Source organism: Euphorbia lathyris, chromosome 5 (assembly GCF_963576675.1).
Source record: "Euphorbia lathyris chromosome 5, ddEupLath1.1, whole genome shotgun sequence".
NCBI classification, from domain to species: Eukaryota; Viridiplantae; Streptophyta; class Magnoliopsida; order Malpighiales; family Euphorbiaceae; genus Euphorbia; species Euphorbia lathyris.
The window spans coordinates 29,023,043-29,037,763 of record NC_088914.1 but is presented as its reverse complement, the minus strand read 5'-3'; the positions used below and the strand labels follow the sequence as shown (position 1 = coordinate 29,037,763).

Below are 14,721 nucleotides of genomic sequence, written 5' to 3'. Positions count from 1 at the left end.
ATTTCACAAAGTGATTTTATGGAAAAAAAATAAAGAGAAAACAGTAGATATTTATATTTTTTCACTTTTTACCATTGAAATCGTCAATAACCATATGATAAACGCAGAAAAACAATCAAAATAACATCGAATAACAATGTCTTCGATCCGCACGAGAAGAAAGAAACCAAAAGACGAGAAGAAACAGGAAGATGAAAAACCATGACTTAATTTTCTAGAAATATGAAGATAAAGAATCAAAAGATAAATAAAGGAAAAATAGAAAGATATAGTAACGAAGAAATTAGTGCGGATTTCGCAATATAAAGAAAGAGAAGAAAATTAAAGGTCTGGAAAAAGGAAGAGAAACCGTACGCTATTTTAGAAAAGTTATAATAATATAATCTAAATATATAGTAAACATATAAATATATAAATATATAAATGAATCTCCATTTCACCAATTTTGTAAAATCTCTATTTCCTTTTACCAAAAATAAAAATACAATGTATGCCACTAACATAGATAAGGAAGAATCTAATTCAATTAGCAATTAAATCAAAGTACACATCGTACCCCCTCAAAAGTTTTTATAGCCTCCTCTACACCACTATTATATCTTTTTCCTCTAACCTTCAGATTTTCCTTTTTCTCAATTCTACCCCTCCAATCTAAAATCTACGGTCCCTAATTTTCTCTATCCGGAATCCAAAAACTTATCAAATTCATATTATTCCAAAATATGTCATTCCGTCTTTACGCTCGCACAATAATCAGACGCTACTCGCCTTACTGTCAAGACACGTCATCAAATGGTTTAAAATTCCAGGCGAAACTACAACATTGCCACTGAATTGGTAGGGATCGCGAGTCTGATATATGGCGTATATAAAACGCGACGCATCAGCATTAATAGTGTGACGTTTCGAGGCAGACTGGTGTCCTTGTTCTCATTTCTATTGGCAGGGGAAGGGTGAAGGCTCACAGAATCTCAAGGAGAGGAATCGGCGATTGGAAATATATAGAGATGTCGGCAACCGGTGGCGGTGGTCAGGAGGAGGACAAGAAGCCCGCCGATCAGTCTGCTCATATTAATTTGAAAGTGAAGGGTCAGGTATGTATGCGCTTTCAATTCATGTTTGCCTACGCTTTTGCTTGTGAGTGGGGATTTTTTTATGTGTTTTGTTTTCTGCCTGTTAGGGTTTCATGATGAAATTTGAATTAGTTTTTTTTTAATTATCATTTGTGATGTCGTTAAAAGCAGTTTTATGTTCGGTTATTTGGTTTTGTAGATTTTCCTCTCGCAATCAATGGGGAGATTGCTAAATTTCATCATTATTAGATTCTTGAATAGTTTTTGAAATGCTATATGAGTAATGGGAGAATTATGTGCTTGATGGTTAGTTAATGTGGTATGCTAGCGGAATTGTATGTGAAAACTCTTTCTTCTTTTTGTTGATGACCTGGTCCGTCTGGTTACACTCTGTTTACTCCGACTGTCATTTTGAGGCCTTAATTGATGGTTATAACTTTATATAGTGTAAAATCGAGTGGATTTTACAGTGACCATGTCACCCATATTGTGAAAATGATTAAAGTTCAGTGGCAATTGGTGTAATTTACCCTGTTTTTGAGGTGCAAATGGTGGTGGATATGTTTTTTTTATGGTTAATTGATGGGTTTCATGTAGGGGTGGTAATGGGTAAGGTAACATTTATTTTTTGAATCACCCCGTTCCATTTAATTGAGAAGTATTCACAATATCTTTAGCTGTTAAGAATAAACATAATCTTCATTTTAATATATGGCGCATAGGTAATTTTTTGCATCCCATACCTTTTTTCACATGGTTCGGGTAATCCCATTAGGGTTAGCTAGTACTAGGTTTTGCGGGTGCCCTTGCCCATTGCCATCCCTAGTTTTTATGTGTTGGGGTAATGTTACGTTACTCTAGTAACACATTATTCAAGCAAAGGGTAGGGAGCTGCGGTGTTAGTGTCTAACTACGTTTTGTACTGATTTGAAGTGATCAAGTGCAAGTGAAAATGAATTTGGCTTATTTAAGCTTAATGCAATATATTAATAGTTCTACGAGGGCTAGATTGAATTGCCATTTATCAGATGTTCTTTAGTGAAGATTTGGTTGATGATTTTTACTGATTTCCAAATTAGTAAGAAGTACTACTGGAAATTATGGAACCGTTTCAGCTTCTGTTTTGTAATGAAAATCCTTAATTGTTCTTTGTTGAACAGTGAACATGGGATTATGACTGCATTATCATTCCCATTTACTATCTAACAAGTTGACTTGCTTTGAAATAGGATGGCAATGAGGTGTTCTTCAGGATCAAGCGAAGCACACAGCTGAAGAAACTAATGGGTGCATACTGTGACAGGCAATCTGTGGAGTTCAACTCCATTGCTTTTTTGTTTGATGGGCGCAGACTGCGTGCAGATCAGACTCCTGATGAGGTAGAGTTACTGTTCGTTCTATAGTAGTAGTTCACTTGATGTTTTTTGGTCTTGTTTGTGATGTTTTAATGCTACTTGGGGGGTGCAGCTGGAGATGGAAGATGGAGATGAAATCGATGCAATGCTGCATCAAACTGGAGGGCGATATGAATATCACTGAGTGCATGAGATAGAGTTGTGTTGACGGAAGTGCGATTTTGTTCGTCAATGTCATGTCATCTACTGTAAATGGGAATGGAACTGATGCAGACTTTGAAAGTTGAGGTTTTTTGGGCCCTAATATTGTGAATTTGGGTTTGTCATAAATATGATGTGGAATTGAAGTTGAAGTTGAACCATCTTATTTAGCTTTCTTATGCTCATTTATTTCCCACCATATGTTTTTACACATCTATGAATTTGAGTGTTATACAACTTAGCATTATCCTTACCTTTTGTTCTGTAGGGGGAAGTAAAAAATTTGCCAGCGTGGTTGGCACAATTTGTCATTTTGGCTCATATCAATTTACTTCTTAAATGATAACAGGTCTCTTTAAAAAAGTGTGATAAAATTTTATTTCAAATTTTTTTTTTTATCCGGTTACCTTTAATGATTCAATTATTGGTTCAAATATTTTATGGTTTTGATCAATGTTATCAGGCTCGGACCAAAGTGGCCAGTTCAACCACTCAAGTCTGGAACTGGCCAAACATCCGGTCCTCACTTCTCCGGTTTGTTGAACCCTCAACAAACCGGAAAGACCCGAATTTAAACTGGAACCCAGCGGTTCGACTGGAAACCAGTATGACTCCGGGTCGGTAAAAAGTAACCTTTAAATCAGCACATGGAGGATGCTGACACTGAACTAGGCTATAAGCCGACCACCAATTACATATCCTTGAGGCTTCATTTATAGCACCTCTCCTTGTTTTTCTTTTTCTATATAAACGATGTGGGATTTGAATATATAAAATCAATTTAACATCCCCCTCCTCCGCCTATTCTATACCTTTCCAACATTCATTGCTTTATTTTAGTATTATATTTTTTTGGCTACTTAAATCTTTTAGGTTTTTTTATTATTAAATCTTTTAAATTTTCTATATATAAATAATGTTAGTTTATTAAGTTACATTGGTAGCAAATATATAAGACACAGAGGAATCTCATAGCGTGCGAGAGACAATCGGGACGGAGAGAAGACTAGTTATAAAACTCCGGAAGACGCTAACAATAGCCGACTCTGCTTCCCTACTGAGTATACCTTCCCTTCCCAAATTGCGAATATGCTTTGTTGAGATGGAAGGCTATTTGAAAGCTTATTAGAAGCATTTTCTTTCTAAAACAAAACCTTTACTGGATTTCTCTATTTTCTAATAATTGATTAAAGGTTTGTAAAAATGTTTTAACTTATAAATTAGTTAGAATTCTCATTTCTTTTTTACGTGGGATTCAAGTGGTTCACTTTAAGTGTCAATTTCTCATTCATCACTTGTCCGTTTTGAGTTTATAATATACCGTTAAAAAGATCGCATGTCATAGAATATGTTTACATATTTCAAGTTATTTTAAATTCTATTTATCCGTCATATATTTAAGTCTCAAATTGACAAAAAATAACAAACCAAAAGTTGTTTATAATTTGTTCTGGATATATATAATTTATAAAATAATTTTAAATTAATTATATATATATTTAATATATATATATATTAAATATAGGTGCCCGCTATGGTTACTTTGTAAAAAACAAAGTAACTATAGCGGACACCATATATATATATATATATATATATATATTATTTATTTATTACGTCATCCGGTTCGACCAATCCGAACCATTCGATCCGACCAAATGACCCGTGACCCAGTCACCATTCCAGTTTGATGTCTGGTCCGGTTCTGGTGAATATAAGCACCAAGTAACGGTACTTTGTAAAAAACAAAGTAACTATGGAGCATAAAATTAATCCAATGGTGAATATGAGCACCAAGTAACGGTACTTTGTAAAAAACAAAGTAACTATAGCGGACACCATATATATATATATATATTATTTATTTATTACGTCATCCGGTTCGACCAATCCGAACCATTCGATCCGACCAAGTGACCCGTGACCCAGTCACCATTCCAGTTTGATGTCCGGTCCGGTTCTGATAACATTGGTTTTGATTAGATTTTGTTATAATATAACATAAATTGCCAAAAAGCAATTTTATTTTAAAATCTAAAATATTACAATTTTATCTTAATATTAGTAGGAAAGAGTAAAACTCCGCCTGTGAGGGTCACTTTGTGGCATTTACAGCCGGTCACAAGCAGACAAAGGAGGAGGATTACGGTAGGTTTGTGGCGGCCAGCGTAAAACTTAGCCACATTTTCTTTGGGGGATTATGTTCTGTTGATATGTAAAAAAATATATTTTTAAGATTATATGTCTTTGGTTGTAATCAAAACTTACAGTATGTTTCACATGGACCCTAGTGACCACTGGCTGATTAAATCAAAGCCTTAGAATAATTTGAATCTTCACTTTAGGATTTTAATCAGTCTACATCTAACAGTGAATGACCAAATTCACCGTGATCATTACTGTCCATGTGAACACTACTGACAAAAACTTAACTGTATAGTTGTAATACTTTATTTTGTAAATAAAGCATATCAAATACCTCTATTTATAAACTTTTAAACCACATGTCTCCATTCGTAAATTGGACAAATTACGTGCATATTTTTCATATGTTCCCCTAAATTTTAATGTAAATCTTTTTTAGAACAAAATACAGTAGAACCTCTATATAGGAATACTCTATATTAGAATAACCTCCCAATTGTTATACAAAAGTTTGGTCCCAAGTGCTGAGAGTCTTTGTTATACCAACCTCTATATAGAAATAACCTCCCAATTGTTATACAAATAGTCCGGTCCCAAGTGTATTCCTATATAGAGGTTTTACTGTACTTGTATTTTATAATAAAACTTGAATTTGATCCAATTTGCCAATTACTTCTAGCGTTCAATGTTAGGTATATTCTTGTACCTTATCTCTAAAAGAGCATTTCCAACTGTTTCTTAGTTGGGCTCTTAAGTTAGAACAAGTTCAGGGGGCTATCATGACACTTTGAAAGTTGAAGAGGCCAATCAAACTTTTTGGACAAGTTTTGGAGGCAAATGACATATTAAGCAAAAAAAAAAATTACTTACTAATCTATACTATATATAATTACGGAAGCAAAGAGAAATGAGAAGAAGTGTTTTAGAGGTATTTTTGATGAGTTGTCAGCGTAGTAAAAAATCAGATTAAAAATATTTAATTAATTAAAAATAAATATTTAATTAATTAAAAATAACAAATTTATATTTATAATATATTAAATAATTACTAGCCTATTAATTAAAATAATAAAAGAAAGCAAGAGTTACGCGAATATGAAAAAACACAAAGCAAAGGAAATCCAAAAGTCACAAATAAACTTCTATATAAAGCATGATAGATAGTATTCTACCATTATATTCATTGGTCACGATAGATAGTATTATATTTCTGAAGGTAAATATTCGATTTTTTTCATATGTTGTAGTTATTTTGTTGTCAATTATGTTGTTGTTTTATTTTTATTAAACAATAGTTGTTATAGTTTCATCTTTCAGATTCATTTCTGTTGTTACCCAGGTTCTATACCTCTCGCTATCTTATCCATGTTTTCTTTTTTATTTGTCTTTTTTTTTTCCAAACTGATAGCTTCAATTGAAGAAATCCGACAGAAATAGAAGATGCATGAACAAATAAACCGGAAAACACAAAAGTGTCAAAAATTACAAGAAATTCTTATGTTTTTCAAGGTAATTATTTGATTATTTTCATATGTTGTAGTTATTTTTGTTCTCAATTGTGTTGTTGTTTTCTTTTTATTAAACAATAGTTGTTATAGTTTCATTTTTCAGAGATGAAATTTCATTTCTGTCGTTACCCAGGTTCCAAACCTCTCGCTACCTTATCCATGTTTTCTTTTTTATTTTTCTTTTTTTTTTCAAAATGACTAAAATAAAGAATTTGTAAATTTGTATTCTTTTTTAGTATATGTTGCTAGGTGTTATCGTTTCGATTGCTAACTCTTAACTAAAATTTAGATTTTCGGCTTTATATGAACTCAATTTTTGGCTTTCTCAATTGTGCTGTTGTTTTATTTTTATTAAATAATTGTTGTTATAGTTTCATCTTTTAGAGATGAAATTCTATTTCTGTCATTATCCAGATTCCATACCTCTCGCTACCTTATGCATGTTTTCTTATTTATTTATTTATTTTTCAAAATGACTAAAATAAAGATTTTGTATATTTGCATTCTATTTTAGTATATGTTCCTAGGTGTTATCGTTTTGATTGTTAACTCTAACTAAAATTTAGATTTTTGGCTTTTTATGAACTCAATTTTTAGTTTTAATTGAAGTTAGATTAATTTTTCTAATTCGGAACATGTTGAAATCCACTCATTTTTTTAGTTTGAGTTTAGCTAATTGATATGGATTGTATTTTTTCTTTTTATGCATTTTCGTACAAATAGATATAAAGTTTCACACTATAGTTGTTCATTGAAGTTTGAGACATATTAAATAAAAATATTAAAGACATATTGGAATATTATACTTATAATGAAGTTTATTTCAATATAAATTATGTTATATTATTATTATTATTATTATCAAGAAGTTACTTTTTCCCAATTTTCTAGACAAGGAGATTGTAAACGTCTAATATGCTTGATAAGTTGTTTATTCTTGAAGAATGTGGATTATGCTACATACGAATTCAAAATCAAGGTAAATAAAAATAAATTTTGATGCTCAAAATCTTAAAAATGTACATTAATTATGGATATTGAGATAATTGTTTTTGCAACATTGGCTTATAGAATTTTTAACTATTATATTATGGTTCGTACAAAATTGTTAGTATTTCAAGAGTTTTTAACAGATGAAAATGAAATATGATCATAGGACAAATTATTGAAAAATATTAATTAAGAAAATATTATTATTTGAATCTCTTCAAATTCTCAAATGTTGAGCATAATGATTCTAATTAATATAATTAATTTCACATATTAATTATAAAACGTTTTTTTTTGTACTGAGTGGTTACAATTGCGATTTAATTCTATTTAACTAAAATTAATTTATGGAATTAATACTTCATTGAGAAAAAATAAAATATTTAATTAATGGGCAAATAATATATTGATGTTGCTTCCATTTTAACATAGATTGTAATTCTTTTGTATCGTAGATATAATATTTAATTTTAATTGTAGTTTAATTCAATTTTTGTTTAACCTATATTGTAATTCTTTTGTATCGTAAATATAATATTTAATTTTAATTATAGTTTAATTCAATTTTTGGTTTTTTATTATATTCTAATATATTTCTTAATTAATCTGCTATTTTATTATTATTGTTTCACAGAATATTTGGAATATAAAAATGTATTAAAATTCCTAAAAAGTACAAATCATTGAATTTTTTAAAAATAAATAAATCATTCATCTTTAGTTAAAATTCTATAAAAAAAGTATTCAATTATTTTTAAAATTAATTTAATTTGAATTATTATTAAAAAAATATATATTAATTTCAAATATACATAATATAAATTTTTTTCATTGCATGATATAAAATTATTTAAAAGTAAATATGTCAATTTATTTATTTATCTAAATTATATAAAAGTTTCATACCCTGTGCATCGCACGGGTTTTCGACTAGTTTTAATAATAAATAATGAATGAATATGAAGAGTTTTTGTCTTAGTCACTCCTCAAATCTCTAAAAGTCAATTGTTTATATTATTTTTAGAGAAATAACTAAAAGACCTTTGAAAATGCTTTTAATCACTCATCAAAATCAATTGTTTATATTATTTTTATAAAGTTGAATAAAAATCTCTTGGAAAATGTTATATTTTGCAATGTTATCAAGCTCGGACGGACCGACCGGTCAGACCGAGAACCGGCAAGGAATGGTAGTTCGATAGACATTGAAAAATCCTATGTAAATTGGAGTTGAACTGGTGATTGGAGGTCGAATCGGAAACCGGTGCAACTTCGGTTCAGTGCCATTTGCTTAAGAAATTTATAAACAATAACCATAAAAGGGCCCGAAAAATCAGAAAATTCTTAGCTTACTCTCTCGAATAGCAGGGAGAGTGAAATAGAGAGGTGGTGGAATAGCAGACAGAGAGAAAGACAGAGGCGGTCGGTGAAATAAAGTGGAAGAATTTATAAAGATCAAAATTAGATTTATGGAGTTACACTTAAAACTGATAGGTTAGGTTAACTCCATTGGCCCAAATAATTTTAATGGCCCAGCTAACTTGTGCATTAGTAAAATACGTAACTTACTATATTACTCGTATTCATCCATTCTCATTCCATTAAATAGAAATGAGTTTTAAATTAATTATATATAAATATTATTTATTTATTACGTTATCCGATCCAACCAATCCAAACCATCCAATCCGACCAAATAACCATGATCCATTTATAAATCCAGTTTGATGTTCTGTCCAGTTATGATAACATTGATATTTTGATTAAATCTAATTTTTTTTACTGAAGCCAAACGAATCGAGACCTAAGAAATTGATGATTTCAGCCTTTATACTAGCATCCGGATTTGATCAACCCATCTCTCTAATAAAAACAAACGCTCACCCACGGAAAATAAACGTGTTTATCTCATCATCCATCACGTTGATTAAATCGTCCAGACAATTTTTTTACAAGCCATTCCTATTCCCTATCCTGTAACAATATGCTCAATTGCTCATACAAAAGTTAATAATACATGTGCAGTTCTACTTTTTCAAGAATTATACTAAAATGGGATTTCCCCTAATATCAGTTTGAAAAAAGATGAAAGAAAATAAATTGTTGTAATTGACAAATAACATATAGAAAGTATTTAGCCTGTCCTTTGACCATCTCCCGGAATAAATCTACGCTGGTAACTGAAGCTTCCTGTTGTTTTTCCAGCTGCATCATAAATAGAAAAACCAGAGCGTGAGCGGAGACGCAAAAACAAAAATTATTACGAAGTACTGCAATTTCTTCAGTAGGATTTCTCACCTCTCAAAGTAGTAGTAGAAGAAGTCGGCATAAAGCAATGTTTGCACAAGCCCTGAAATCCATGCTGCAAGCAATTCCCAAAAAATATTATCACTCATATATTGAAACAATCCGCCGGGAAAATGAAAAAAAAGACAAAAAGATTGTGATAATAACAAGGCAGCAAAGTAAGAATAATTGGGTTTTTTGACAGCAATTTACTGCTACATCCACTCTATTTAGAATCTCTGATCGGTGACATTATCATGCAGGATCAATGCAGAATTGGCATCTATGTCGTCTAATTATATATTGATGTAAGTGCAATAACTAAGAGCATAAGGTTGTTTTTTTTATGAGGTGTACCCTATAAATTTTGGTTATCAAAAGCTGGGATAAAGAGAGCTTCCATTGAGTTTCTAATAGTTGGCAATTGAGAATTTGAACAGCAGCAATAATTACCTAACACTTCAATCTAGCGGTTGAATGCTCAACCACGAACAGCTAGGCAACAGAGATTCAACCAAACAGGCACTAAGGATATAGGTTAAATCGAAAAAGTAATAATCCAGAAACAAGAAACACGTTTTTTTCTCTCCATAAAGTAGGCAATTCATAATTTGGCTCAGTAAACAATATATACCACATCATGATTTTTTATCTTCTAAAAGTGATTACATTTATGCCTTGATTTATATTAAATGTAACCTTGGCAGCAAAATCATTGGATAGATTATTGATTTATGCCAAATCAAGATTTTAAATTTCACAAACTTCAGGGACATGCAAGTTCAAACATGATCTTGTCAGTTGTCAGTACTATGCATCTTTTGGTTCTGCCCCCAGAGACCAAAAGAATTGGAAATTTTCATATGAAAAGACAGTTCCTTGTTTTGACTTTATTTGAGAGGGTATACATGCAAATAAGTAGATATATAAATAAAAAAGCACTTCCTTCTCAAAGGAGGAAAAAGATAGCAAATTATACAAATGCAGAGAGATTTGCATATTGTTTGCATGCTACTACTGAGCATATGTTTGCATGTATCTAGATACATTCATTTGAGCGTGAGTTTATATTTATTGTTGGATATTTATGGAAGAGAAACCACACAAGCAAACATGAACTAATAAAGTGACTTTTCTTACTTATCCAATGAACATAGTGTGGTTCAGTGAAGTAGCGGTAAACCCAGTTGAGGATGTACAGACTTCGGTATGCTCTGCAATTAGAAAGGAAAACATTGGATAATCATATGCAAATCCTCCTACTATGATATTAAAAATTAAAAACATTGAAAACTAGACAACTTGTCACATAAAAATTTATGCCTATGAATATAACAATAAAATTTAATCTTTTGAAACTTATCAAAAACTTCCATATTTTAGCACTGTACTTTGAAAGTTTATTTCATGGAAGCCAAGGGGCGACCGTCTTTACTACATGATAACATATAACGTTTATTTTTGCCACAAATTTATATCAGGAACTAGTAAATCTAAATGGAAGCAAAAACATATTGGACTCCAGAGAAATATATGCTAAATCTATTAAAAAAAATGAAAAACACATGTATGAAATCATGATTTCGTAATGGATTAGAAAGCGAAGCCAAGTGGTTTTGACATCAAAGGGAAAAAAAATTGACCAATGACAACAAATGCAAGTATCACAATCAAGCAGTAATTGAAGATGCACATTGTAGTATAAATTCTGTAATTCTTAAATGGTAGCTTACCCAAGAAGAAACACATATTGCCCAGTCAAGTTATCAATATTTCTAGTTCTCTGCAGCAGAACAAGCTGTGGTAATATGGCAACAGCTTCTAGATATATGGAAAACGCCCACATCACCTGGCAAAATTTATTTTGCAGCACATCAGAAAGCAAAAAGCAGGGAAATAAAGAAAAGTTACTTATCCAATACCAATTTCAAAAGTATTTGTGCATTTGTAAATTAACTTGAAACATACTTCGCAACTGTATGCCAGATAACAGCAAAAACTTAATAGCCATCAAAAGAAAACTTCAAGAAAGTATGTGAGAAAGACAAACCTCCTTAATTGTGAATTTCTCATTAACAAGGAGGGCCAAGAGTATGCAGGGGACTATTAGGAAGTAATGGCGGAAGGTGTCTTGAGCCTTATCATATGACCTACTAACGATCTTGTGGTTCCTCATGTACCAAACAATTGAAAATGAGCTTCCTAAAAATATTAGCTTCATGGTTGTGTTGTAGAACGATATGAAATCCGTGAATATATCCAAATAACGGGTGGCAAAAACTAAAGCATAGAGTTCTTGAGTCTTCAAAGAAACGCCTGCATAGAACACAATCCATTTAATCTTGACAAACAATTTGAGAAATTATAATAGCACAGGTCCTGAGGGCGAGCCTTGGCGCAACGGTAAACGTTGTTGTCGTGTGACCAAGAGGTCACGGGTTCGAGTCTTAGGAGCGGCCTCTTGTCAAATAAATTGGCAGGGGAAGGCTTGCCCCCAGTACACCCTTGTGGTGGGACCCCTCCCCGGACCCTCGCTCAGCGGGGACGCGTAGTGCGACCGGGCCGCCCTTTTATAATAGCACAGGTCCTAAAAGAGAACAATACTAAGAAAGCAACTTCTAATTTAGTTTAATTAACACTCCAACCTCACTATGATGCTTCTTCTACTCAGACAAATTGACAAAAACAAGAACAATAAACTGTCAAATTTTTGAAGATCTATACCATAACTCTAACTAAAGCACATAAAGCTAGCCAGGGACAGATCCAGGCGAGGATCGAGCAACCACTGGTCGCCAGAAAACTCCATTAGACCTTTGTATGGAGCTTTAAATTTTTAGGATAAAGACGCCCAAAAAATTTCAATAGGCATTGAAGCACTCCCCCTACATGTGAATCCTGGATCCATCGCTGAAGCTAGCAATTGGGAATTAGTTAGGTCTCCAAAGCTAATAAAAACAACTTCTATTTTAGTTTAATTATCTAATTTGCATGGACAACACTATTATAGTCTGGCTATTTTGTATTTGCATTGCTAACATATCAAGGACTGCAAAATTTATGTTAAGTAAACAATATCTAACAACCCAACTAAATATGGGCTGCAAAGTTTACATGGGGTAAACCGATAAATGGAGTTTGAAAGCCGTTCTTGTTATATTTAAGTAAATTGTGGCATTTGAACTTATCCTCATTGAGCTATTGATTCAAAAGGAAGCTTGTAAGCCTTGGATACATTGATATCCATGCATGGTGTAACTAAAAGAATCTCATATCAAAATAATTGTATTTCTCATAATAAACACTTAAATTAAATTCATCAATATGTCTCTACATTTAAGAATCAGTCAGATGGATCCTCAAAGGGAATCCTTAAGGCCATTAGAGACCTCATTTGGGAAATTTGGCTAACTTAAAGTTGTTCCTACATGACACTAACCACAACAGAAAAGTTGGATCCACATGGCATGTCTTCAAATATGCACACTTCACAAGAGCTTGATTCCAAATCTAGGGCCAAGAGTACTTCCTAGGACTTGGGGAAGCTAAAGACAAAAAACCATATCTGCATAGTAAACAGCTTGAGGAAACTGGCTCAAAAGCTGAAACGGAAAACTTCAGTACAGCTGATGTACATCACCATCCTGATACTTAGCATGTGGATGCATCTTTTAATGCCAGTTCCAAGAAAAATTGAAACTGGCAAGCTATGCCATAACAGCCTTCAATGGCCCTGGACTTGCAAATTATCCAAAACAGGCAGCACAGATTTTTCTCCAAGTTCACTTAGAATACAGTTCACATACATCACTGCCACTAAACAACTAACAGTGTTCTTGTTAAACATATTATTTGTCAATGCTATAAGCTGAGTCCTTCTCGTGATTGCCGAGGTAGATTAAGTTACTAATGTTATACACAACATGATATATTATATCCTTTCTTGTTTTCTGGACTGGAGTTCATCTTTCAAGTGAAACAAGATGTAGTCTATTTCAGCTGGTGCACATCTAATTTTCCCGAACTCAATAGGTTTTATAGATTTCAGAGTTATATTTGAAACATGCAGTTTTCACAGGCAGTCAGACCAACCTTCAAATTCAAATTGTGCTTCCTCAAGCCCCAAGTGACTATGTCAATATATTATGTCTTTATTTTCCATCCCATTATGGTTCATTAACACTTCAAACAACAACTAGCAATCCTAAGCAGCTCATGAAAGAATCATAAACCAGCAATTACTAAGATAATCACAGTGATACTTCGACTTTTATAACAAGTAACCTACCTTCATCTTCAAATACTCCCTACATTTCCCACAGACCGTGCCTGAAAACTCGCTAAGCAACTAGATAAGCCAATTCCTAAATAATCTGAACAGAATCTCCAAGACAGGAGGAATAACATTTGAGATCTCCTACTCCTCAAGGCCAATTCATTTTTCACCGAAGATTTCTACTAAGAAAAATTGAAAAAATAATTGAGAGGGAATGGAGCAGTACCTGCGCATGATTTAATGGTGTGGATCTTGAGAAGCAAAACCAGAACGCTGGCAAGGTGAGTCATATCACCTGCTAATCTGAATATATTCATCTTGTTCGCGCGATCTACTAATCTCTCTCTCAAACTAAAGATGAAAAGTATATGAATCCTGAAATCGTTCAGTCCCTTTCAACAATTCCTCTTAGTTTGTTACAGAAGCAACAATGGATAGAGAGAGAAAACAACTTCTTCAATCTGACGCTGTACGGTGGGAACGTAGCAGAGAAGCGTCAGATCTCAGCGGCGACTACTTTCCGGTGCGGTTGTGGACGGTTTTGTTATTTTAGATTTCAGCCAATAAAATTTTGCAATGTCAGCGTCGTGACAAAGAAGGTCCACACACACAATCTTAAATTGGTTTAAAACTCAAATTAGCCCTCATCTATACTTTTAAAAGAAATTAGGTCCCTTATCTTTTTAGAATCGCAATTGATACAAAATTATAGTTTGGTTACTTTATATTTTTTATTCGGTTTTTGTTACTATCTTGTGATTTTATTTTTCAAATCAAACCTGATGATAAAATTGGTTCAGCGATATTAAGTAGAAATCAAGAACGTAGGAACCTCTAAAGTACTAGATAGATTAGTATTGGAAGGAGATTGATGGACCATTACATGA

General features: G+C 32.5%; 2 protein-coding genes across 2 annotated transcripts; one reads left to right on the top strand and one right to left on the bottom strand.

Annotated features, from left to right (window-relative positions):
* The first annotated feature begins 902 nt into the window (after positions 1–902).
* Positions 903–2,882, top strand: LOC136230868 (small ubiquitin-related modifier 1-like). Its single transcript, XM_066020062.1, has 3 exons — positions 903–1,094; positions 2,303–2,452; positions 2,541–2,882. Exons 1-3 carry the CDS (start codon positions 1,008–1,010, stop codon positions 2,610–2,612), a joined length of 309 nt encoding a protein of 102 aa, XP_065876134.1. The 5' UTR covers positions 903–1,007; the 3' UTR covers positions 2,613–2,882.
* Positions 2,883–9,161: 6,279 nt separating this feature from the next.
* LOC136230865 (ER lumen protein-retaining receptor) lies at positions 9,162–14,435 on the bottom strand. Its single transcript, XM_066020061.1, has 6 exons — positions 14,061–14,435; positions 11,609–11,874; positions 11,292–11,407; positions 10,699–10,772; positions 9,571–9,634; positions 9,162–9,477 (listed from the first exon to the last, which is right to left on the bottom strand). The coding sequence occupies exons 1-6, from the start codon at positions 14,149–14,151 to the stop codon at positions 9,441–9,443; spliced, it is 648 nt and encodes a 215-aa protein (XP_065876133.1). The 5' UTR covers positions 14,152–14,435; the 3' UTR covers positions 9,162–9,440.
* Between the last annotated feature and the right edge of the window lie 286 nt (positions 14,436–14,721).